Here is a 26,433-nt window from a genome sequence, read left to right as displayed (position 1 = left end):
TAAATTAGTTTTATAACCGTATTATGTTAAAGCAACAAACAACATGGCCGACATGGCGGCATATTTACCGTGGCTACCGTGACGCTCGTATATCTGGAACGAGAGTATGGCGTGGTGAGACTGCCACAAAACAAATGACCATCTTATATTTTAAAACACCACTAATCTTATGAAGTGAATTTATAAAATTAAAATTGTATGTTTCTTTTCCCAATTTATTTATGGTGTTAACTCGCTAGGAGAGAGAGTACTCCCTTGAAGCCTCAAAGGACGAACTCGAGCTGCCTTGTTTCGAAGCTCCTTTGAGCTAGGTGTCCTTTGGCGCGTCCGTGTGGCAGCGCGCGTTCGTCCTTAGAGTAATGGAGCATTAGTTCAAAGTACCTTTACAGTGTCCGTGTGACAGGGGTATTAGTCGCAGCTGTATGTCTCATTATACTATATATGCCTGTCTCTCTGTCTCCTGATTCACCAGGTGGTGGCGTGCGAGCGGCAACTGGACTACTCGTACGACATTCGCTGCGACGTGTGGTCCCTGGGCATCACCGCCATCGAGCTGGCCGAGGGCGAGCCACCGCTCGCCGACATCCACCCCATGAGGGCGCTCTTCCAGATACCCAGGTGAGCTGCATACGGCTGTACGGTCAATAGACGACTCGCCCCGCGCAGCACATTAGGCAACTGCACAGAGTGACCGCACGGATCCTCCATGAACGTTTGCGGCGTTTCATCCACCAAATTAATCCGCTGCTTTGCAGAGTGAACGTTCCCGTTATTATAGGAAGCCTCCGGGTATTGTAGGGTAGAAGTTTAGTCAAGTTCTAAGGCTCGGGCGAGATTCCCGGTTTCATGCCTCCAATGATGCCAAGTGGCGGCATACAAAAAACTAACCAAGCCGATTTGACCTGACCTGCTTTAAGTAGATAGTGACGGTGCTGAGCACCGTTATGCTGGCAGAGCGGCAGTTAATAATAGGCAGTTAACTCATTATTGCCTCCTAAAATGTTGTTCGCATGGCACTCCTCTCTTCTTTTTCATTTGCTTCTGGCACTGCACTGTAAATTTATCTGCATTTTATAATGCATCCATTCGTCACAGACGGGACGTGAAATCACGGCGCTTTATGTGGCAGGCACTTCCGGTGTGGCGCTGTTGACCGGATGCGTCAGTATTGTGGTATGCAGTGGACCTGCTGGTCAGAAGTTTTGCTAAGAAAGGACACTCGCAGATTAAAGCAAAATGCCCCCCCCCCCCCCCCCCAACACACACACACACACACATTTTTTTATTCTCCTTTAGTAAGCAATACAAGGAAAATTACATCGAGCAGGCGCGGAATGTCTCTGTACTAAACGAAAACAACAAGAGATTATCTATCGCTTCACGACTAGAATATTCACGTTATCGGGGCCATGTTCCTATTATTGGAGCTGATAGGATCTAGCCCATATTGTCGGACGGGGGGCTTGATCCCGTGCCAGGTGGATCAAGATTTACGGATGAATAACTGCGCAAAAGTTGATTAGTACAAACGAGAGACAGCCACGTGAACCGCACCAAAAGTGCTTGCCACATTCTTACTACGCGTTTCAGTGTAAGCCCGCTCTGACGTGAGGTCACGGCGACGCAAAGGGGGCGGCACGTTCAAATCGCGAATCCGTGAAGAGCCCATGATCGCGAGTTGGGTATTTTCTTTTACAGTTTACAGAACGGTTATCCGGGTCTTAACGGCGTGAAGGAAAAAACGTATCCAGCGAGGGGGTCGGTGGCAGCCCAACTGCTCCCAAGACCCGCATAGCAACCGCCGCCCGCTAACAGAGCGGAAAGCGGTCGTTACCGCGTCTGTTCTCGCCTCCGCTCCGGCTGTTTTACGGCGCGTCAGGGAACCACCGCGCACGGTGTCTCGTCCGTGGCTCGGAAGGCATGCGTGGCACCCGCGTGCGTGTTTGCGGGTGTAGAATTCTGTGGCGGCAGCGGAGCACGCAGGAGATACAAACTTTATTAGTCGCGCGGAGAATAAGAAAAAAAAAACACGGGGGGGAGAGGAGAAAGCGTAGCGCGAAAATGTAACAGCAAACGTGTCATTGTAGCGTGTTCGTCGGGCAGACTAGAACTTCCGTCACGGCCAGCGCCGACAAGGTGTCCGTCTTCCATGCGAGCTAACGTTACTGTACGGGTGACTCCATTTTGTGCACGGGATGCGTATACCGAATAAAAATCATTAGGCTCTGGGGCGGGTTCACTGAACGCCACGAGGCACTCAAGCGTGCCACATTTCTAAACAGTCCCGAATGTGCACGCGTTCACTATTATTATTGTTGGCGCAAACCAGGTGAGTGCGTAAAAGAAATTAAAGAAACACCACTGCCTTATCCGCGCGTGGAACACTGGGCCCCACCCCAACCCCTTTCTTCTCGTGGTTATTTCTGCGCCTACTTGATGAGGAAAACAAAAAGGTATAAAAAAAGGAAGAAGGAAAGGAAAGGCAGGAATACCGAGGCCAGCAATCAAGCTCAGATGGAGCTGTCTTTAGAGCCGAGCGTTGCTGGCGTGAGCGGCAGCCAGCTGCGGCTGTGGAAGGGCCGGAAGGCGTAAAGAATGCCAGTTGAACAGGGACAGCTGGCCGCTCCTTATATCTCTGATAACAGGAAACGTAAAAAGGCAACTGCGAAAAAGAACATGCGCAGACGTAGATTGCTGCCGACTGCAGGTTGCCGCAGCAAGCAACGATTGGCTTGTGCGTTGTGTAGCCGAGCTACATCCTGAGCACGTGGAGGTTCTAGTGATCTCAGTCGACGTTGAACGTGTTACTCAGAGCGAAAACGGGCACTTAAGCCAACCTGCGAGTTTTGCGACTGTTGCATCCGGTCACGAATTGTGGCCAACCGCGTCTGCATCAGTGCGTGTGCGAAGTTTACGATATATAAAGCTAGCTGTGTAGCACAATATTTCCAGTGAGAATCATTTCAGTGGCCACTGGCTTTAAATAGTATGTATTTACAGGCCAAAGCTACATGTGGCACATGACTAAAAGGCGCATCATTAGGTGTCTCGTAGCCTCTGTACATAGGGAACTTGCGCTGAAGTTTGCAGTGTCGATTGCAGCGCCATAACACACTGCCTAGCGAGAAGAGCAAGCAGCTTTGGGTAGTACTCTTAGTACTTTTCCGCGCCACCTTCAGGCGCTTATTGGCGTGAGCCTCCGCGCTCTGTCGAAGGCGCACGTGCCGTGCGTCAGCTATCTGGGCTACGCCGAGAGAAGCTAGGCAATGAAAGCTGTCAGCCTAACGCGGGTATCTAATCGCGGAGAATGTGCTCTCGCGTTTGCAGCGGCCCAAGCGGCTGAAAAAAGCAGTTTTGAGTCACCGAATGGAACAATTGCAGTGCCGCCTGGGCAGCGCAGGTTCCCTATAGCGGCAGCCTGCATATAACTGGCAGCAGCTCTGCACGAAATGCGACTGGCAGAAGATGCTGTGCTTCAACTAGTGTATACAGAGTTCAAGCTATCGCTCGAGCACCCTGTCCATGCACGAGAATGAAACAGCTGGGAGAATAAGAATGGGTTGACGCGCATTTGGCAGGGGCTCTCAGGTCGTGACTAGCAGCTTACAGGTATCCCTCAAGATGAAAGTATACGGGTATTTCATTGAAGCTCTAGTCGCAGATGTTTCAAAGTGGGCTTTTTGAGCTATATAAATGACCTCTGAGGCGTAGTAATACTAGTGCTGGTGGACATCAGAAAACAGGCGAACCATGTTAACTATAAAGCTCTTTAATTAAGCTTTATTAGTTCACTTTTAGCTATTATATTTAGGAGCCTGGTCCTAATTAGATATTTATAGCTTTCCATTAGTAATAGCTATATCGGTTGCTGGAATTTTGAAAACGCGATTACCCTCGGCTTTGTGGCTCAACACATTTCGGCCATCAAGCGCATATTTCAAAAAACAGCGAGCGCGCCAACCAGATACGTCACACCGTGGAGTATGAGCCACGTGACCTTCTCTGTGCCTCCCGCGCTGCGGTGCTTGCTCACCGCCTATAGTTGTTTCAGCCCATATGGGAGAGAGAAGGTTAAGTGAAACTTGCTCCGTGGAGTCACGTGCCTGGCGGGCGCAGGCGCGCGGTTTTTGAAAGGTCCACGAGATGGCCAAAATTTTTTGAGCCGCAGCGCCAACGGTAATCCCAATCTCGAGATTATAGTAACTGACATGGCCATAACAAATGGTCAACTACAAATCTCCAATTGCAACCAGGCCCCCAACTGTGATAATGAAAAGTTAACTATTAGAAATAAATTAGCCAGCTTATTTACCAGTTAACCAATTTATATGTTTTTGCCCGTTTACTTATGTCCGCCAACACCTTACTGTGCCGCAGAAGCCATCTTCACACCTCAAAAAGCCTTCTTTAAATCATTGTCAGGCTTTTCTGAAACACCCGGCATGACAGTTGTATCGTGCCAATACTCGCTTATGAGATAGGAAAGTGGGGCCTAGCGAAAAGGCTTTAAATTAAACTTGGGAGAGTGCAGCGAGCTACTAAAAAGAAAATGACAGGCGAAACGCTAAGAGACAGGAAGAGAGCATAGTGGGTCAGGGAACAAACACGAGATAATGACATCCTAGTTGAGATTAAGAAGAGGAGATGGGCAGGGGCAGGGCATGTCATACAACGAGCAGATAATTGGTGATCGCATAAACGGAATGGATTGCATGGATGACAAACATAAGTGGTGAGCAACACAGAGTAAGCTGGGCAGATAAAATCAGGAGGGTTGCAGGTAGTTGGGCTGATGATGATGATGATGAAACGTATCCTGTCCTGTGGCCTGAACTTCGCAGCATACAACTAACGGCTCACCACACGCGCCTGATGCGTCTCGAAAAAAAAAAGTGTCACGTTAAGTGACGCCCTATAGCTTTGCTGCGCTTCAACGTTGACAGTTAAGCCAGCACCGCAGACGCAGCCGGCGCCAGGACTGAAAATTGAGCCCCGCTGGCCTTGTCTTTGGGCGGCCTAGAATGCTCTGTTCACTTCTCCATCATCGCGGGTGCACCTTTGGGGGACCTTGAAACCACGTCTCAGCCTGGATGCAAATGATCGAGGCGGCGAAAAAGAAACAAAAAAAGAGCGACCGCGAAAGAGTACTAAGAAGCTAGGTCAGTGCGTCGGCGGTGCCGAAGAAGAAAGTCCTTGGATCGCGGCTTAATGGACTCGGAGGCACAATGGGTGAATCGTAACGGCAGTAATAACCCGCGCGTAAGACGTGGTGTGAACTCTCAGAAAGAAGCAACGTAAAACGGCAACCAAATAAAAGAAAGGCAATGAGAGCAAGCAATAAGGGCAGAATCTCGAAACAAGAATAAGCAGTCGCGGCCAGCGTGAAACGTGACCCGACGGGTGAGGGGGACTGAGGGGAGAAGGGGTAGAGAATGAGAGAGGAGACGAACGCTGAAGCGTGCGGCAGATGATGCCCCGAGGGAGAAAGAAAAAAGGAGGCGTGAGGTAAATAAGCGAGAATGGGCTGGACGCTTGGCACGCGGTCGCATCTGCTTCTCCTCGCCCCGAGAAGCGCCGGCGGCGCCGCTGAGGAAGGAGGCAGCGGCGCTGAGCGTAATGGGTCCGCCCGCGCCGCGCCGCTTCGTGCGCGAGGAGTGCAGTGCAGTGCTCGTGATGTGCGCGTCGGCGTCGCGTGCGGCTGCTGCGCGGCTGAACCGAGCTGGCGCCTCTGCGACGACTACGCAGGAACCCGCCGCCCAAGCTGAAGAACCCGGCAGAGTGGTCCGATGACTTCAACGATTTCCTCTCAGTGTGAGTGCTCGTGCTTACAACAGTGTTTCTCTGCATGCTGGTGCTTCGTGTTGGTTTGCGTTTCTTTTGTGTGTTTTGGTATGCCCGCGGTGACAGAAGTGAGCGAACCATGTGGTAGGCAAACCTTGGTTCGATGTACAGAGTGAGTCGCAAGCTCCCAGGCGACAGGCTCTGCTATTGAGTTGTGTAGTTATCAGGATAGGGGACAGGAGAAGTATCATCCTCATCTCTGAGAACCTTGGCAGCTTCATGGGCCTCTTATGCATCAGCATATACTGCTGAGAAGCAGGCCCTATGGCCTGGGAACTTTTGAGGCACCCTGCACATGACTGTTCACTGTGTGGTGGCATTGTCTCTTCGTTCTATATCTTCTACTGGTTTCTTCACTCCGGTGGTTCGTTGACTTGTGGTCCCGCTGGTGTACAATCGGCGATAGCCGTCGTAAGCGCCGTGTTGCTCTGTAATGACGAACTGGCACTTGAAGGCTTCCTTTTTTCTGCAACGTTGCCGATAACCAAAACCCTTGTAACGGAAAAATGATCGTAATTCACAAACAACCAGGACGGCTAGGGCGGAGTTACTGCATTATCTTCTTCGTCTGAAATGAGATTTGTATAAGAAAGAAAGAAAGAAAGAAAGAAAGAAACAAAAAGAAAGAAATAAAGAGAAGGAAATGAAGAAGTAATGGAAATTGAGCATTAACACGTGATCAAAGTAGCAGACGCCTGTTCGAGCTCTCACAGCAGGACCCACACTGGCTAGTGATCGTGTGTCCGGCATCGCTTTATCACTTCACTTTGGCGCCCGCGGTATTTAACGTTACTCTACCGAAGGCTGTGCACTTTATAAAAGCAGGACACGTGCTTTGTTTCTGCTTAAACGCCGTGCTGAACTCAGCCAACTGAACTTCGGTGCGCCAGCTGGCATCATTCATTCTGCTATGACGTCTGGCAGAAACAGGTGGCCTTCGGTCGTGGTTCTCTCGTGCCGGTGTCGCAAGACGATGGTCGGGAGCTCTCACTGCAAAAAAAAAAAAAAAAGGAAGACTCCCAAAAGCGCGCACCGCACTGCTGCATTAGTGTACCATACGTACGAAACGCCTGAACCAAATGCAGTCTACTTGTGGTTCTATTTTTAACAGCTACTTGCTCGCGCTCTCGAGGAGCGGCGATGCATTGGGATCATGGCCAACTATAGGTTATCAGAGAAAATTAGCTTTCCCGTGAGGCTAACGCGCGCTGCTTAGACTTGAATGAGAGGCCGCACGCACGCGTGTAATGATGTCCCGTGCGTTTTCGGCGCGCGCTCACGAAGAGCAACGGCGGTGAGGTACTGGTTTTGTATAAAGGCTTGAATCGGGGCCACCTACTTCGCCAGTCGGTGCGGCCGGGTGCGGCTCTCGGCGGGGAGGCGTGTTTTGCTACGGGCGATCCTCTTCACACCCCTGGCTGGACAAACCAGCGGGCAATCCCTATACTGCGCGCACCCCCCCCCCCCCCCCCCCCCCCCCCCATATCTGGGGACAGTATCTCGACATCGACGAACGGCCTTTCGAGAACAAGGTTATTGCCGTGGGGGTAATTTGTACGATGTGGACGTTAAGGCAAAAAGAAAAAAGTGTTATGTTTAAATATATTTGCTATTCTTTATAATTACACTGTCTGCAAGGCAGAAATAGATATTGCTAATAAACAAAATTTGGATTCGAGAGCCTCAAATAAATTGACACGATTAATGCCTCTTTTTAACAAAGTGAAATTTCCGTAACAATGTAACAATGGATAGGGCAAACTATACTTGCTCCCAAAGCAGGAAGTAAGCACTTTCACTCGGCATTGCGAGGTAATGGTTCTCTGCAGCACAATAATCTACTGGACTTTTTTTTTCCTTGATTCCTTTCGCATGAAATACAATGCAGAGCGTCCGTATGTCAGCCGCTTGACCCATCGTGTGTTTAGCTCCCCCTTCCTCCCTACTGGCATGTGGTGTTGTTATCAAGGTCGTCCAGTGTTGTAATTAGGAAATAGTAGTGCCCCTCCCACTGCTTCGTTAAAATGGTTTTAACTATATAGCAGCATCTATTCGATTCACGGATGCCGAATGGTGACGGTGGTGACGGTGACGAGCTAGTATTGCCATTTGCTGGGTGTTTCAGCGAACTGTCGCCGGTGGCGGACGTCAGTTACTATAAAAATATTTCTTATTAGTTACCTAATTAACTAAACTTTATAGACATCTTTTTATTCACGACAATTTGCAGGTGCTCCGCAGTGAATAGAAATCCATCCTTGCTTATTTTCCTACAAAACCGAAACTGAGCGCATAAAAGGGAGTGTGCTAGAGGACTCCTTACTCCCTTTTTACTCCATTCGTGTTTGGCGTGTACGGCGCCCAATTCGAACTGCGTGCGCTATTCTACCGCGTCATGCACAATCTTTCGCTTCGCCGCCTAGTGCAAGGAAAAGGGTATATCCACCGCCAGCTGCGTGGTCGTTATTTTTATTGACGCTAATCCCCTGGCTGTGGCAATTAAAAAGTTATTCAGTGAAGTAAAATTATTAGCTGCTTAATTATGAACATATTTGTAGTAACTGACGTCCGCCGCGGCTGACAATTTGTTCCGGAAACGATTTTCTTTCTACTTCGAGCTCCCTAAGAATTTTACCGCTATGTCGGGCACCTCTATAATGTGACACGATTCAGTCACTAAAGTCAAAGGGTTAGACCTGAATGGTGCGGTCGATGCTTGCACTGGCAATGATGCAGGTCTATAACTAATGGCAAGGCCAACTCTTCAGGCAGTCGCGAATTTCTTTGGACAGCGCAAATTCCTTAAGTACCAGAAGCCAGCTTGGCTTTTCTGACGTCTGGTCCAGAGATTCCCCAGAAGATGCCATAACTATGGCATTGACAGGTTCGCTTCGACATTCAAAAAGGCTGCTGCTAGGGAAATAGTATTCAGGAACAATGCTTGGGCTCGGGTCGCCATTTAGCTTTGAATAAGAAGTAGAAATCTTTCACGGGATGCGTGTAATTAAATCCCTTGCTGCGGATAGCATATGCTCCCCGTCGACGGCAGCAGCATGGCGGCGACGATAAAGACCGCTCGGCTCGGCTTTTCTGCACACTACATCCGTTGTGGAGCACTGCATACCCGTGTCACAGCCGTTGCACTTGTATATCTGCTGATTTACGATGTTTTGCTCTCCAACTGCCCGTGCAGAATTTTGCTATTGCATTATCACAGACTTGCATTACAAAACTGCGCTGCTGCAGTCACTTGGCAGCGCGCCTTGGTTCAGTCACAGCCGCAAGTCAACCCGAGGGAGGTTTTTTCGAACCCCCTACTCTCCCCCCCCAAAAAAAAGAAAAGAAAACGGTTAACGTATTATTGCCTATGTCTGTTACGGTAAGGACGTAAAATGACGTACCATTCGCTGTTTCTTGTTCCTCCGAAAAGTTAAATTGATTACGAGAATGCTTATGGCTATAACGAAACATCTTTACAGCTAAAGCTGTATTGCTTGCATTCTTCCCTCCTTAGCCTAATCCTTTACACAGCAGACGTTTAAAGTACAACCCAATTCAGCCCGGACTGGAAAACAGGATAGGAGACTTGATTGTCGTCCACGGCAAGACAGTGTTACATGTGTGCACGGTTGGTTATGGCAGTGTTTCTGCTGTAGCCTGGCCATCTGCACAAGCGCGATGACGAAGTGCAAATGCTGCCCATTTTGCCTTCCCTGCAGCGTTTTGTTCTTGCGGACGGCTCCATGTGCGATTTCTCATGCAGGTGCTTGGTTAAGGATTACGAGAAGAGGCCCTTGATGTCGGACCTGATGAACCACAAGTTCATTGCTCAGGTCCCGAGGCATCCTGAAGAGGTACTCAGGAACTTATCTTCTTTCACATTTGGTACACTGTAGACGCGTAAAATGTCACGATGTCCAAAGCTTTGCTTGCACTCCACATCTGCATGGTGTGAACTGATAATCTTCATCTATACGCTCTTGCCCGGCCATGTAGACAATCACTTCAGCCCTTCAACCTCGTCTCGTAAATCAATGACAAGAAATGACACAACTGTAGTGAGTTTAAAATGAGCGAGCCGATGGTAACGTACCAGATGCAGCAGAGGATACGAGAACACTTTCGCGGACACATTAAAACACTTTTTCTAAGCATTGGAGTTAGAGACAGCGCACCCCTGTGATTGTCACTGTGCATGTGTCTTGGTGAGCTGGTTGCATACATTCATCGCCATGCTGTGCCACGTGTACATCTAAATGTATCACTGCATCATTACCTCTCATCTCGACGCTTCCTTGCATCTGCCAATCACATTCCTTTTTTCACTAACGTGGGGTGTGGAGCCGGCGACTTTCATCATCTCGCCGACTTCTCGCTTTCTCACGTTAAAGATTCCTCCCTCTCTTTCCTCGGGGGTTGTGACCAGATCCGTCAGGAACTGATGCGGATCCTGAAGGCCCAGCGCAAGGTTGGCTACAGCAAGCGGCTACCCGAAGTAACCACCAAGCATGGCCAGCTCAAGACCGACCGCAAATCCCGGCCCACGCCCATCCTCATGGACGACCTGTCCGCCCTCGAGACGCTCACCGAGGTACGCAACACGCCACCGTACATACTAGCGCCATCTCGTGAATTTCTGTCGCGTGCGTCCACAGCTTAACACCCTGGATTGAAAGAGCTCTGGCAGCGGACGTTATAAAGATATGCTCGTGAACATGCTTTCTTTTTACACAAAGAAACCGGCCCACAGTGACATTTTATTTTCAGTGACGTAACAAACCATAGTCATTCTTAAAGTCAGCAATAAAATTCCAATAAGGAAGGGCGTCAGACATGGAGACACGATCTCACCAATGCTATTCACCGCCTGTTTACAGGAGGTGCTTCGAGGCCTGGATTGGGAACAGTTGGGAATGAGAGTTAAGGGAGAATACCTAAGTAATTTGCGATTCACTGATGACTTTGCCGTGTTAAGTCACTCAGATGATGAGCTGTAAAGCATGGAAAATGAGTTAGAAAGGCAAAATAGAACGGTAGGTCTTAAAATTAACATGCGTAAAACCAAAGCAATGTTCAACAGTCTCGCAAGGGAATATCAGTTCACAATTGGTAGCGAGGTGCTGGAAATGGTAAGAGAACGCGTCCACTTAGGGCAGGTAGTGGTCGCTGATCCTGATCATGAGAAGGAAATAACTAGAACAAGAATGGGGCGGAGCGCATATGGCAGGTTCTCTCAGATCTTGAATAGCCTTTTACCAATATCCCTCAAAAGAAAAGTATACAACAGCTGTATCTTACCAGTACTCACCTACGGGGCAGAAACGTGGAGGCTAACGAAAAGGGTTCAGCTTAAGTTAAGGACAACGCAGCGAGCCATGGAAAGAAAAATGATAGGTGTATCGTTAAGAGACCGGAAGCGGGCAGAGTGGGTGACGGAACAGACGCGGGTTAATGACATCCTAGTCGAAACCAAGAGGAAGAAATGGGCTTGGACAGGGCATGTAATGCGAAGGCAAGATAATCGCTGGTCACTAAAGGTAACGGAGTGAATTCCAAGAGAAGACAAGCATAGCAGGGGGCGGCAGAAAGTTAGGTGGGCGGATGAGATTAATTAGTTTGCGGGGATACGGTGGCCGCAGCTGGCAAAGGACAGAGTTAATTGGAGAGACATGGGAGAGGCCTTTGCTCTGCAGTGGGCGTAGTCAGGCTAATAATGATGATGATGATGATGATGAACATAAGCCACCATGACGCAACCTAAACCACAAAGGGTGGTGAGTGGTTGAAACAAATGCAGGAATCGCGTCAGTAGCACCCTAATGATCTGGCTGCCCCGTTGGTGCCAGTACGTGTCTGTGGCCACCATCCTTCGAAGCACCATTACGAGTCGTAGTGCCGTGGTGGCTTCTCCAGCGACCGCGATGTTTCAAGGAAGGAAAACGCGTCGCGCTTTGGGGTTCTTTCAGCGTGCAAGAAGGCGACTCGGCATCACGTTCTTAAACTGCTGCTGTTGCGCAGGTTTAATTACGGCGCACTGACCTGCTTGTATCGGTGGTCTGGTTTTGAAATGATAAGATCTGGTCACTGAACCTAACGCAACGTCCCATGCTTTGAGAAATGGACACACTTCTACGCGATTAATGTGATCTTGTGCGTGCGAGCTCATGTCAGTTTTATTCTTTTTTTTTTTCTGGTGAACTGCCAAGGGACGGTTATACTCAGAAGATCCCAGTCGCTTGATAACCGGGTTCTGGGAAATGTGTTGCTGAAGAAAAAAAAAATCTCACATTACTTTTGCTACCACCACCAACACAGTGTAGACCTTGACGGGTAGATACTTCAAAATTTGAGCGTGAGGTTTTTTGCTTATAATTTGATAGGTACAATCGGTACGCGCGCAGAACTATTTAGAATTCTGGAACACGCCCTAGATATTTAATAAATAAGTTATATCTTGTTAGTGGTTTCGGTTTTTTGTTGCATTAAGTCAGGCGCTGCCCTAGGCATCGCTTTTTGCAACCTTATTTGGCATGCAAAGAACTTAATCTCTCTAAACGTTTGGGTGCTTTCTTGTAAATCATGAATCTAGTCGAAAAGCAGTGCGAAAGAGTCGCCCGACGCATCAATCGCCCATACTCGTGCCATATGCGAGACACCTGAAAGAAAGAGCAGATAGCTTCTTATTACATGCTACGTACTATACAGGAAATTTAAAACTTAGCAACGGCTTTCAAGCAAAACATTTATGTCGCTTCGTTGTGTCGCTTACGCAATGGTGAAAGCACTTCGCTGATAGTGTGCTTGTCTGATCTGTTTCTCACAATCGGTTTATTTTGGCTCTCAGTGGTTCGCGAGCGGGTCGAAGACGGTCAGCCGCCCGAATGTTCGTTACGGTACGCATGCCTGCATGAAAGAATATAGAGTAAGTGCGCAATTAAATAGATGCTGTAGATTGCCTTGGAAACAGTGGAAAGGAGTGGCGATCGCACTTCCATGAGCAGACGACGGGTGACGGGTATGCGTCGGGACAGGTATAGCTGCATACCGGCGTCGCTGCAACATGAATTGTTCGTTGCACACACGAGACGACGGCCAGGTTCTTTACCCCTCGTCTCCTCCCCGCAGGAGATCATCGTCGACCAGCTGTACCAAAGATTCATGCGGGGTCAGATATACACGTACATCGGCGACATCCTGCTCGCCATGAACCCCTTCCAGAAGCTTCCCATCTACTCCGAAGAGGTGAGCCTATCTGCCATGGTGCATTTGAACAGCCGTGGTGCATTTATCGCCGCTTCTTATGAAATATGAAACCATCCTGTCCTTGCAGAATACCGCTTGATTTCGTCATGCTCTGCTGAAATATGCGATTAATACGGTTCGCCGCTGTTCCATATCTTGCACCGTTCTCACCCCGATCAAGTTTTATTTGTCTGTCGGTTACTTTAGTGTGTAAACCTCCCCATATCTTGAAGGTCACACTGCCTCGGTGCCCATCTGATTCAGGATCGTAGATAGGTTAAATCAAGAATAGCGCATAAATAGTTTCTGAGTCCTTTTGTCATGTAGTCCTAAAATGGATTCATGTATTCATTGAACAAAGTTTGTGCGCGTTGTACTAAAGTCTATTGTGACTAAGTTCCAGCAGTTCCAATACTCAATTTTATGAGAATATCAGTTGAAGCGAGGTGTTGCAGTTATTATAAGGCGTACGTATAGATGACTTGCCAATGTTTAAGCAAGTATGTACCTACCGACATCGCCGCAGGTCTCGATGAGGTACCGGAACCGTGCCAAACTGGACAACCCGCCGCACATCTTCGCCGTCGCGGACGCTGCCTACCACAGCATGCTGCACCAAAAGAGGAACCAGGTTGGATCCCTTGCACAACGCTGCTTCATCTTCCGCGGTATCAAAGCACCAAAAGTATAGCAAAGATTACAGATGACTACGCCGCTCCCCATGTCCCTTAGTACAGCATCATGTTCGCAGCTATAATCCGGGATCGCAGCAAGATACTCGTACATTTAGCATGATATTACGAGAAAGCTACGTGCTTGATCATTTAGAGCGTTCAGAGCGCCCTAGTGCCCGAGCGACGCACCGTCCTGTAATGGAAGCTACACTTTACATGACGCAGCTGCTAGCTTCATACGCTGACGAACATACGCTAACTGAGTATTCTTTCTCTAACGACACATTCAGGTACTAATTTTTTCCTCGCGTGATCAGAGAATGGAATGAACTTAGCTCATCATTAATAACGACAAATTCATTATCCGGGTTTGTTTCACAGTTAGAGTTAATCACAAAAGATTATTAAGATCTTCAAATGTTTGTTCCCGATTCTACTTTAAGCAGCACTCTAAATAAGCAGAATTGAAATGCAGTTGCTTTTTCCCGTTTTTTTCTTATGACTATGAATACGACGTTGTTTTCTATCGTATGTTTCTATTACCTTGTCGCTTGTATTTTGATGAATTATGTCGTTTCTCCGTGATTTGTGTCACTCACACGTATACTTGTACGCGTACAAGAAATCATTGTTCATGCCCTTCTGCTAGGCTCTCGGCTGAGAGCGGCAGTATTGTAAAATAAGTAAATAAATAAATAAACAACGCTTCTGGGGATGTGCAGCCAGATATACCAACAGGACACGCGGACACGGGCGCTGTTTTTAGTTTCAGTTTCGAGCTCTGTACACGCAAGGGAGACGTCGACTGTACACTGGGTGCCGCGTAACTGGAGCGAAGGTTTAAAAATATGCCGGTGCAATACTCGAGGACGCAACTTAAAGCATATTGGTGGCCACTCCACACAGCAAGTCTGAGTTTCCTTTAGTATTTTGTCCGAGTAATTAATGAAGACTAATCAGTCAACTTCAGTATTCAGAAGAAAACTTCCAACCAGAAAGGTGCAGGACGTTCTAGTTTAGCCTAGACGCCTAGTTTAGCAATTTATATCTTGCCATCTATCAAGAAATTTTTTTTCATCATTCGAAGAAAAAAAATGAATATGAAATACCAAGAAAAGGTCCCGCGGGCGCCCGTTCGCTTGCCGCGATATCATTGCTACCAAACGAGCAGCTCACGAACGAATGCCTCTCCTGGCCGAGTCCTCTAAAAAAGTGGTGCTGCTCCGGCGACGTAAGCTGTTGCGGGGAATTCGTGCCAGGCGTCGGCTTTTCGCCGGCTGCAGCTTTTCGGCATCTCCGAGCTGGTTATTGCCGTCGCGAACCACTGCTGCCGTTGCGCTTGCTTTTGAAAACCGGTGGTCGGCGCGAGTGCACCGGTATATTTTTATACGCTGGCCCAAATTACGCGAGGCACCCTCCGTACAGCTTCGATGTGACGCGCACACTGAAGTCGTACATTGAGGTCGCGTATTTCTGGCTGAAGATGCGCTGCCGATAACGCCGTGGTTCCTGCGCCGAGCGTCAAAAATTAGGTGCACAACTATGGAGGAAAAAAAATAGCAGAGCTAAGCTTTCCGGCTTAGCGCATTGTTCAGCGAAAGCTGGTTGGAATTAGCAGTGTATCCGGTAGGTAAGGTTGGTCTGGCGCATGCATGCAACGAGGACGGTAGCTCTGGCACAAGCATATTTACAGACATTTTATTCCCGCGACGAACCAGTCTTACACACAAATAGCTACTTGGCTTTGCTTTTCTGTTTCGCGTACGTTTAGCTACTTGGCTTCGCCTCTCTTTTCGAGCTTGTTTAGCTACTTGGCTTTGGCTTGTTTGTTTCGAGCACGTTCAGGCACTTACTTGGCTTAGCCTCTCTGTTTCGAACTCGTTTGGCCACATGGCTTCGCCGCTTTATGAGCCAGCACCACCGCTAGCGGTGCGGTCTTCCACGTGCAGCTGGGATATCAACACGCTTTCGACTTTCCCGTCAGAATGAAAAATACTCTCTCCCGCAGCGGTGGCTGAGTGGTCAGGGCGCTCGGCTACTGATCCGGAGTTCCCGGGTTCGAACCCGACCGCGGCGGCTGCTTTTTTATGGAGGCAAAACGCTAAGGCGCCCGTGTGCTGTGCGATGTCAGTGCACGTTAAAGATCCACAGGTGGTCGAAATTATTCCGGAGCCCTCCACTACGGCACCTCTCTCTTCCTTTCTTCTTTCACCCCCTCCTTTATCCCTTTCCTTACGGCGCGGTTCAGGTGTTCAACAATATGAGACAGATACTACGCCATTTTGCTTTCCCCCAAAACCAATTATTATTATTATTATTATTATTATTATTATTATTATTATTATTATTATTATTATTATTATTATTATTATTATTATTATTATTATTATTATTATTATTATTATTCTCTCCCGCCGGCACAGCGAGTTTGCGAACATCCCACAGCGCACACTTTTCGCGAACAACCGTCGTGGACTCCTATTCGCACCGTGTCAACGCGGCATTGAATTCCGCAGCTGCGTCTTTTGAAGTAAGCAAGTGGCGCAGTAACTGTCTCATATCTCGGTGGCGAGCTTCCACAGCCACAGCTGGCGTGGCGAGGAGGACGGAGGAAAGCAAACACACAGAACGGTGCCGGAAGATGGGAAGATGGGAGTGAAAGAAGAAAGAGATGCCGCAGCTTGGCTCCACTACGGCACCTCATCCTTCCTTCCCTCACTCCCTTCTTTATCATTTTCCTCACGGCGCTGTTCTGCGTCTTTTGAAAGCTTCAAGGCTGACTCCGACTAACGTTCTTAGCACTGCAATCACATAAGTTGTTCTCCATGTATCCGCCTTCGAAATTTATTTATTCTTTTGGTTTTTGGGGAAGAAAATGGCGCAGTATCTGTCTCGTATATCGTTGGGCACCTGAACCACGCCTTAAGGGAAGGGATAAAGGAGGGAGTGAAATAATAAAGGAAGAAAGAGGTGCCGTAGTGGAGGGCTCCGGAATAATTTCGACCGCCTGGGGATCTTTAACGTGCACTGGCATCGCACAGCACACGGGCGACTTAGCGTTTTTCCTCCATAAAAACGCAGCCGCCGCGGTCGGGTTCAAACCCGGGAACTCTGGATCAGTAGCCGAGCGCCCTAACCATTGAGTCACCGCGGCGGGTGCAAATTTCTTTATTGTAAGTGACATTAAAGTTATGCGTAGTTTGCAAAGCTAACTTCGGAGATACGTAACCGGACGCTCAGAATAAACTAATAATAATAATTGGTTTTGGGGGAAAGGAAATGGCGCAGTATCTGTCTCATATATCGTTGGACACCTGAACCACGCCGTAAGGGAAGGGATAAAGGAGGGAGTGAAAAAGAAAGGAAGAGGTGCCATAGTGGAGGGCTCCGGAATAATTTCGACCACCTGGGGATCTTTAACGTGCACTGACATCGCACAGCACACGGGCGCCTTAGCGTTTTTCCTCCATAAAAACGCAGCCGCCGCGGTCGGGTTCGAACCCGGGAACTTCGGATCAGTAGCCGAGCGCCCTAACCACTAAGCCACCGCAGCGGGTATAACCGTTTCGCTATGTCCTCCAGCCGTTCACTATCTCTCGTCGATTGGAAAGAGTGAACGGCTGGAGGAGGTATTGAAACGGTTGGAGCGGCCGTTTAGTTTTGAGGAAAGGAACGACGCAGTGACGGTCTCGCTTCACTGTGGACACATCAACCTCAAAAACGGAACACGTTGAGACTGCCATTGTAACCCCTAAATGGCTTATACGAAGCTAATACATCTTGCGCCGTAAAAAAAGGAACTCAGGATAGAGTGTGGCGTCACAAGTCGGGCCCTCACATGGCAAGCAAGCTCTCTCTTGAAGCCACCCCTTTCCGCTTTCTCTCCCATGGATTGGCTTAAGTTTTCCCTCCGTGAGAGGCGATAACGAGCTACACAGGACGTCACGTGGAGCTGAATGCCTCGTTTTATTTTCACTCACAAAGTGAACAAGGGAGAGGAAATCCTCAGGGCGCTTAACAACGTTTCGAAAGCAGAACTTGTCTTCGTCTGGGCAAATCACTCATCATTAGCAAAGATTAAATAGGGCCTTCAATCCGAAGAGGTAGGTCCGACGAGGGAGAAAAGGGCGTGATGTGGGAAGTGTGATAGGATGGAGAGCGTGAATCTTGTCCAGGCATGATGGCTGCTAAAGAGGATTAACCGCATGACTGGGCTTAGAACTGTTGTGTGACGTCCCCTCCCGAGTTCTTTTATGCGGAGCATAATAGGGACACTACTTAGCTCAACCATAGCCCAGCCTGGCGCGGCCGCGACCACCACTCCTGCTCCTCCCGCTAGGGGCGCTGCAGCCGAGCACGTGGTCTGACGTCATGCCAGCTGAGGAGAGACGGGGCTCAACTCGCGCGGTCGCCGCGCGGCCACGACCACAAAGGCTAACTCCCGCTCCTCCCGCTAGGGGCGCTGCAGCCGAGCACGTGGTATGACGTCACGCCAGCTGTGGAGAAATGGGGCTCAACTCGCGCGGTCGCCGCGCGGCCGCGACCACCAAGGCTAACTCCTGCTCCTCCCGCTAGGGGGCGATTGTCGTCGCGGCATTGTATAAGAGCCCGGCTCCTCACGCCGAGGCAGTCATACAGCGAGATGCCGCCTACAGACAGGGAAGCTCGGCGGAATGAAAAGCGTAAGCTTCAGCGAGCCACCGAGACTGATGAAGAACGAGAAGAACCAAGTATATCCAAGCATTACCAGGCATAAACCAAGTGTATCCAAGCATTACCAAGTACAACCAAGTGTCACCAGGCTATACCCTTTCACAAATCTATTATGCTTCGCATCCTAGGCTTAACCTTAGCTAAGCCAGGCCATTTTTTTTTCTCCTTGCACTCAACAGTGGCGCCTTTGTGCATTCACAACACTTGCGCCTACGCAGCTGTTATGTCTGTATCCATGCTGCAGAAAGAGCGGTCCTACTCAGTACGTGGCTTAGGCTGCTCGCGTAGCAGTGATTATGGTCTGAGCTTTTCATCACAGATAACACAGCCGTTATAACCGTAGGTTACCGTATTTACTCGAATGTAGCACAAGATTTTTTACTAGCAATAGGAACTGAAAAGCCACACCTTGCGTCATAGTAGAATGAATATTTTTTTAAATATTTCGATGATTTTCTTCTTGTTCTTGTACCGGCAAAGCGGCCATCGCTTTACAATCGTGATCGTGCTGTATTTGGTAAGTACAGTATTTGGGACCTTACTGTGTCGCCAGTGAAACCAGAATGTCTCGAATCTGTGGATGACGCTTTCCTACCTTCCTCAGCTTCATGGCTGACTCCGACTGACTTTCTCAGCACTGCAATCGCATAAGCTGTCCTCCACGTATCCGCTTTCGCAATTACAATTTCGAATTTATAATTATACTTTTAATTTCGCTTTCGCAATTTCGTTACTATAGTGACATTAAACTTACGCGTGGTTGGCAAAGCTAACTCTCGCATTCACCTTCTGGGAACGTACATTAAAAGGCTTTTTTTTAACAGTTCGATACAGTACGAAACGGACGTATACTATAACGACGCTGTGAATGAAGAAAGAGTGCGATTTTGCTCTTATTTCTATAGTATACGTATCCAGAAATACTAACTCATCTATACGGTGCGAATCTGCCGGATGCCACCCTTCCGTTCCCTCGCAGTGCATCGTCATCAGCGGTGAAAGCGGGGCCGGCAAGACCGAGAGCGCCAACCTCTTGCTCCGGCAGCTTGTGGCTCTGGGAAAGGTGCGTGGCAAAATTAGTCACGGGACGTATATGGATGGATGGCGGCTCTGTTGCATATGTCCCCCGGTGTGCCTCCTTCCGTCCAGGCACCACTCTGTGTCGGAGTTCACGAGGGAGAACTTGCGTGCGTGCTGATTAACAAACCAACGAACTGAGATTCTGTCTGTCGCCGTCGTAACCGAAAACTCCAGGATTCACGTGCTGGGCACGTACTTTAAAAAGGCTTTTTTTTAAACTGTTCGATACATATATTAGTGTGGGCAGAGAAAAAGAAAGAAAAGTAATGTTGCCCAGCCCGCACCTCCTAAGGCACAGCGGGCTAATAACAGGGCGAAAGGGACACATAGATACAAAAATAACTTACAAAATATCGATGGGTGGTTGCTAATGAACCCTGCTGTACGTATTACTGGGCCTGGCAAAGTAAAAAAATGCTCTGTTTATAAACAGTGCCGTTGTGCTGAGTAGCCGAAGTGAGATAAACGAAAAGTGGGTGATGTATGCAGTTCCTCATTTAACGCGAGGTTCCCACTAATTGATGGCCACTGTGCGCCGCTAGTTACGCGCACATCTCTAAATAAAAGTTTAATGAATGCGTCGTCGGTCATAAAATGCGCCCATTGGTGGAGGGAAGTGAGGTCACCAGACCGGAAGTGACGTCATTTCTGGTAAAGGCATCAACAGCAGCTAATGCTATCGCATTGCCAGTAGATAATGAAATTAGGTGGCGCTGTGAATTTTTATGCATTGCATGTATTTTGCGAGACGATTACTGAAGTCACACTACTACAGGTAACATTTAATAGATGATGGCTCTCTAGCTGGCATATTTCTAATGTGCTGCCCAAAGGAGACGCCGAACTGCAGTGAGACGAGCTATAGGCTTGGCGGCGCATCTCTAATCCTTTGCCGGCGACGCGCAGGCGACGAACCGCAACCTGGAGGACAAGATTCTGCAGGTCAACCCCATCATGGAGGCGTTCGGCAACGCCAAGACGGGAATCAACGATAACTCGAGTCGATTCGGAAAGTTCCTAGACCTCACCTTCACCGAGCAGGGAAAGATCACCGGAGGTACGTCCCTGGCCAGGCCTTCCCCTCTCCCTGGCCGACCTCAGTGTGCCGCCGTATATAGTGGCTGGGGCAACGCGTGCTGTATACAGCGCCGAATCATGAACATCAGCTATAATTACAATTAGCTCCGTGCCCTTTCGCTGACATCCACAGCGGTGTGAGCGTGTGCCTATACGACTGCGCATGCGCTGTGCGGAAGTGCATAAAAGCTATTTTCGCGGCGAAAATACTTATTTCCGCTCTCAGGACTGCGCAACTGTAAGCAACCCCCGTGCGCTGTATACTTCTGGAGCAGAACGTGGATTTTGCGCGGAACAAAAGACAGACTAAATTTTGTTACGAACAGTGAGTATTGGAAGAGGGAGGTTAGGGAATAGGCTGGGATGTGATGGCCGCAACTAGGGCATGGGCAGGGCTCTTTGGAGACCAATGGGAGAGGCGTTTTGGTCTGCAGTTGGCGTAACTTGACTAATGTAGTGAATGTGTGTACTCTATAGCACTGTTAGCAAATGGTCATTCATATGCTGTAGCTCCCTACAATGTTGCAGCATGAGGCAACAAGCGAAACGTGTTTTGCGCGGCCTGAGCGTAAATCCTACATAAGTCACGCGTCGCCATTTCTCAATTTCCGTTTCTGCTCAGATGTCCGCAACCCTTCTTTTCGTTTGCTCTTTCTTTTTTTCTGCTCAGGTAAACTCTCGGTCTACCTCCTGGAGCAATCTCGGGTCGTGTGGCAAGCGCCGTAAGTGTATCAGTTTACGGTTCCCTCCTGTATAAACTTCGATACACTGCTAACTGTGTCTTAAATACAATGATAATAATTCGCGCTGTCATGATTTTCCAGACAAGAACGCAACTTCCACATATTCTACTACCTGTATGACGGGCTGGCAGACATCAGGCAACTCGGAAACTACTACCTCGACACCACTGGCAAAAGGCAGCACAGGTGAGCGTTGACAATTGTGTCGTAAATCTTTCCTCAGCACAATTCTCGGAGTACAAACTCGTGTCTTGTGCGATGGCGGCTACACTCTGGAGGGGCACAGTACGTACGTATTTTTTGCTTAACTTCTATGGTAAATTCAGCACGGTAAATGGTAAAAGTCAAAACAAAATATTTCATTGGACACGGGGAGTGCTTTCACCACCACCCCCTCTCCCCCTCCCAGCATAAGAGTGACGAGGAAACAGAAAGCATTTAATGTAGGCTCAAAAAAGAGTAAAGCAATCGCGGCAACCAAAGCGCCTAATAGCCATAATGCGAAATACACGACAGTATGGAGCGCGCTTTTTACCTTAGCATATTAATGAAACGATTAACTTCGGAGAGCGATAACTTCACGACAGCCACTCTGTTCTCAGCGTAGTTAAATGCAAGGGCATGTGAAATATGAGAGCGTTCCATATGACGCACGTATCACGCGTTTAGCGTTAGCAGACCATGACAAAGCGAGGCATAATCGGGGCCTCCTAAAAGGAAAAAGAACGCGTGCGTATCATCATAAGGCTTTTAAGCCATTTCAGCAGCGTCAGCAGTGCCAAGCGTACCGACCGGGCAGAGGTTCTGGGGCAACAAAGTGCTTTTCTGGTTTTGAGCATTTAGAGCCGCGCTTCCTCGCAGGTACCTGAACGGTGCGGCGTCGGACAAAGAGACCGCATCGACGCACGTCGACAGGCTCAACAACATCAAGCAGGGTTTCCAGCTGCTGGGCTTTCGGTCAGCGGTAAGCCCAACCAGCCAAGAAAAGGCGGGGAGCGCGCACGAAAACAGCAACTAGGCCACGCATACAAAGCGCACGCCCGTCACCGCGTTCCCGTGCGCTGATTCGTGTTATTCGCTTCTACCACGGCGTCATATGTGTGTTCGCATCGCGCCGCAGATGGGGCAACCTGCTTTGACGGACGTTGTAAAGATTCGCATAATATCGGGGAACGTCCGCCTCCGGTGTATACCCCGTTGGCCTTGTTGTTGGGAGGATGACGCCTCGCTATCTGAGTTGTGTCAGAGAGAGAAGTTTATATTCAAAGGAAGGCAAAGAGGTCGGCCCGCGCTATGATTGTTTGGCCGACAACTCTGTAGGAGGCAATAAAGAGAGCAAAAGAAAGAAGGTTATGGTGGGAGACGATCAGGACAGAAGCGAGGTGGAAATGTATAGTTGTGATCAATATGAGATAGAATGTTTTTTTTTTGCACGGAATTGCGAATTTTCTTAACTTCGTCACTTATCTTGAGAGTGACTTTTGGAAATTAAATGCCAAGAGGAAAACTAGTTAGAAAACAAAAAAAAACTGTGCTTGCTGCGCATAATCCTGGAGTAATCAATAAATGAATGCCCAAACTTTGTTCCCCCCCTTATATTGCTCACGGCAGTTCGTTAACACATCAATACGCTTGGGCAAAGCCGCGAGTCGAAATCCACGCTGCTCAGTAGGCAGTATGTCAGAAGGCAAAATGCGAGACACGGCAGCTGTGCGACGGCCGTATTAAAGTTTGCCTCGTTGAATATCACTGTTTTAAATCATGACACCGCCATCGTCAGCGCTGCTATTGACAGCCATGTTGAGCGTCCGCAACCTGCAGCTGAGTCGTTTACGTCTTGATGAGCTTCTGGAGACAAACCGTCGCCAACCTCGGAAACAGTGAAAAGCGTGGAGTTCTGGCCATAAAGGAGGGAAACAACTGCGTGATTTTGGCTTGGCCGCGATATCAGTAATAATTTCGCGCACGGAAACGATCTACGGCCAACCAGTGACGAGCGGAGAAGTGCGTTGGCTTAAATGATGCGTAGCAACCCTGAACTACTGCCATACGGTATGCCACTTACCGCTCAACTCATGCGGAGGAGGTAGCGATCGCCCTCGCAGCCTCCCATCCCGACTCTAAATTCATCCTCACAGACTCTCACGGAGCCTGTCGTAACTTTGAGTTCGGTTGGATCACTCCACTTGCTCACCAAATTCTTCACCACAGTACTCGCGACTGCGATCCAACTCATCGCTCAATCATATGGGTCCCCTGCCACCAAGGCATGCCAGGTAACGAAGCCGCCCATGAGGCAGCCCGCGCACTCACTTACCGGGCACCAGGCGTTCTTTGGGAGGACCTTAACCCGGATCAAATCCCTCTTCTTTCTTTTAAAGATATCACAGAGCACTATCGTGCCGAACACCGGCGCTACCCGGTTCCTATGAAGGGACTGGGTAAAAAGCTGGCGAACGAACTCTCCTTAGGCTCTTTACAAACACCCTGCTGTGCCCGGCGTTTCTCAAGGACTTCGACTCTTCTTTTGACGGCCGCTGCTCATTCTGTGGGGAGGTGGCAGGCACCTTTCACATGGTTTGGGCATGCAGGCAAAATCCTTCTCTTCCTCTCATCACCCCTTCCCCCACCCGAGAGGACTGGGAGGCGGCTCTGCTCGGCTGCAAGGAACTATCGGCCCAGCAGGCCCTGGTTCGGCGGACCTCCGCAGCGGTCAGGACCAACGGGGTCCCGGAATGAGGGACTCCGCCTTCTATTGTAAGGGGCGATGCCCACTAGGGGCCTCTCCCCGAGCAACTCTCTGTACATATAGCCTAATAAATGCTTTTCACCACCACCACCACTTATCGCAGCCCCAGCGTAACTAAGTGAGACTCTGTCGTTGGTATGATTCGCTCGAATACACTTGTATCTGTAGGACGGCTTAGCTATCCTGGGAGCCTCAACTTGATTTGTTCAACTTACGTAAGATAGCCGTTTGTTCCCAAGGATTTCAGGAATGTATTAATACAGCTGCATTTCTCTGAAGTACAGAGCATTTTCCTTCCATCATAATCATTATCATCAGCCTAAATACATCCATAGCAGCGCAAAGGGCCTCTCGCGTATCTCTCCAATTAATCGCGGCCAATCCCATCCACCCACCTGACTTTCTGCCACCCCCTGCTATGCTTGCTTTCTCTTCGAATCCATTCGCTACCATAATGGACGATCGGTTATCTTGCCTTCGCATTAGATGCCCTGACCATGCCCATTTCTCCTTCTTGATAAAGACCTTTGCCTTTAACTTGAGTTTAATACTCAAACGCACGATTAGCCTCGTGCGTGCGAGAGCAATTACCTTTACAACCGAATTTTTGCAGTAAATTTAGATCTTCAACGCCACGCCGCGTCTGGTGAAATGCATGCGAATTAACGGATGTCCAGAATTCCCAAACATATGTTCTTTTACACATTCCAAAACATTTGTTCCTTTGCACAACACACGGGCGTCTTAGCGTTTTGCCTTCATAAAAACACTAAGGCGCCCGTGTGCTGTGCGATGTCAGTGCACGCTGAAGATCCCCAGGTGGTCGAAATTATTCCGGAGCCTTCCACTACGGCACCTCTTTCTTCCTTTCTTCTTTCACTCCTTCCTTCATCCATTCCCTTAGGGCGTGGTTCAGGTGTCCGCCGATGTATGAGGCAGATACTGCGCCATTTCCTTTCCCCAAAACCAATTATTATTATTATTATTATTATTATTATTATTATTATTATTATTATTATTATTATTATTATTATTATTATTATTATTATTATTATTATTATTATTATGTTCCTTTATTTCTTTTGCTCTTGTTCCTAACGGGGCACCAGGAGACGGACACCATCTACCGTATTCTGGCGGCCATCGTGCACCTGGGCGACGTGGAGGTGCGCAAGGCGGAGACCACCTTCCAGAACGACACGTGCATCATCGTCAACGCCGAGAAGATCCCCATCGGTGAGTGGCTAGGAAGACGGACAGCAGCGCATGCACGCGAACAACGCGTGTCTCCGATTTTCTTTTCCCCTCCTCGCGTGGCGTTACGGCTGGACCACGTATACTCACACGGCTCTGCCGGGAGGCCACAGACACGCATGGCGAATCCGCCCTGTGCACCGTACCATCGCAAGGCGGCCCTCCGATGCGGAGCTTCCGGAGTCGATACGGAGTTCTGGTTTTGTGCCGCGAACACACTTCTTTCTTTGTTTACTCCTGCACTCGGTTTAGCCATGTTGCTTGCCCTGCCTTTTGGCTATCACTCGTTAGTTCTTATAGCCACTCTCAACATCTTAACAGCGCAAGCTGTTACCGCATTCGGCCAAGCGAACCGAGACAGCGGCGAGTCCGTACCGTGAACGTACGCTGTTCTCTATCCAGCTTTTTGCTGAGAGACAACAAGAAGCGTACGTGCGCGACATATTTGCGTCGCTTATAAACCGCCTAAACCGTGCGTCTGGAGTAGTTTGAAGCCATTTGAAGCAAGCAGAGCAAACTTTGACCTAGCTGAACTAAACCTGCCTGGCTAGACTTAGTTTTGGGAGGCAGTATGTTATTCAAGAGTAGTTCACTGCACGGCTCTTATACCGTAGATCATCGCTTCCTCGTGAAAGTAGGTCATCGACGCCCCGGGGAAGCGAGAGAGCAATTTGAATGGGCCGGGGCATGAACGATCGCCTTTAGATCGCCCTGAACTGTGCAAGCTCTTCTTCACGCTTCGTCGCTTTTGATTATACATCGCTTAAACGATGCGACCGAACAGTGCGGCCCCCTAGGAAATTGTGGCCCAGCTATGGTTCAGTGCCTCGCTTGAAATATACGAGTGTCGTGGAAAGGAAACGGCTATGCACACAACGGAGGAACGCATAGACACTGCTATTGCTCGAAGACGATCGAGTCCTTTTCATTCAAGTGACGGCACGTCCCCTTTACCTTGCAAGTCTGAAGCGTTGTGAAAATTCTAGCTCTGTATCATAAATTCGGGACAAGATCATTTTTGAACGGGAAAATGTTTACGAGCGCAATTTTGTGATATATT

At 48.8% G+C, this 26,433-nt stretch overlaps 1 protein-coding gene across 6 annotated transcripts in view; it reads left to right on the top strand.

Annotated features, from left to right (window-relative positions):
- ninaC (STKc_myosinIII_N_like and MYSc_Myo21 domain-containing protein ninaC) overlaps positions 1–26,433 on the top strand; it is a 132,525-nt gene that overhangs the window by 92,235 nt on the left and 13,857 nt on the right. For all 6 annotated transcript variants that reach the window (XM_077658562.1, XM_077658561.1, XM_077658559.1 and 3 more), the window contains 12 exons: positions 473–618; positions 5,746–5,811; positions 9,605–9,695; positions 10,268–10,432; positions 12,967–13,083; positions 13,610–13,714; positions 19,450–19,533; positions 20,457–20,607; positions 21,298–21,349; positions 21,452–21,556; positions 22,232–22,334; positions 25,229–25,355. In XM_077658562.1, coding sequence (XP_077514688.1) covers positions 473–618; positions 5,746–5,811; positions 9,605–9,695; positions 10,268–10,432; positions 12,967–13,083; positions 13,610–13,714; positions 19,450–19,533; positions 20,457–20,607; positions 21,298–21,349; positions 21,452–21,556; positions 22,232–22,334; positions 25,229–25,355 — 1,312 coding nt within the window. The remainder of the gene's footprint in view (positions 1–472; positions 619–5,745; positions 5,812–9,604; positions 9,696–10,267; positions 10,433–12,966; positions 13,084–13,609; positions 13,715–19,449; positions 19,534–20,456; positions 20,608–21,297; positions 21,350–21,451; positions 21,557–22,231; positions 22,335–25,228; positions 25,356–26,433) is intronic.

The sequence above is a fragment of the Amblyomma americanum genome, chromosome 3 (assembly GCF_052857255.1).
Source record: "Amblyomma americanum isolate KBUSLIRL-KWMA chromosome 3, ASM5285725v1, whole genome shotgun sequence".
NCBI classification, from domain to species: domain Eukaryota; kingdom Metazoa; phylum Arthropoda; class Arachnida; order Ixodida; family Ixodidae; genus Amblyomma; species Amblyomma americanum.
The sequence above is the reverse complement of the archived record's forward strand: the minus strand, read 5'-3'. Positions and strand labels throughout refer to the sequence as shown.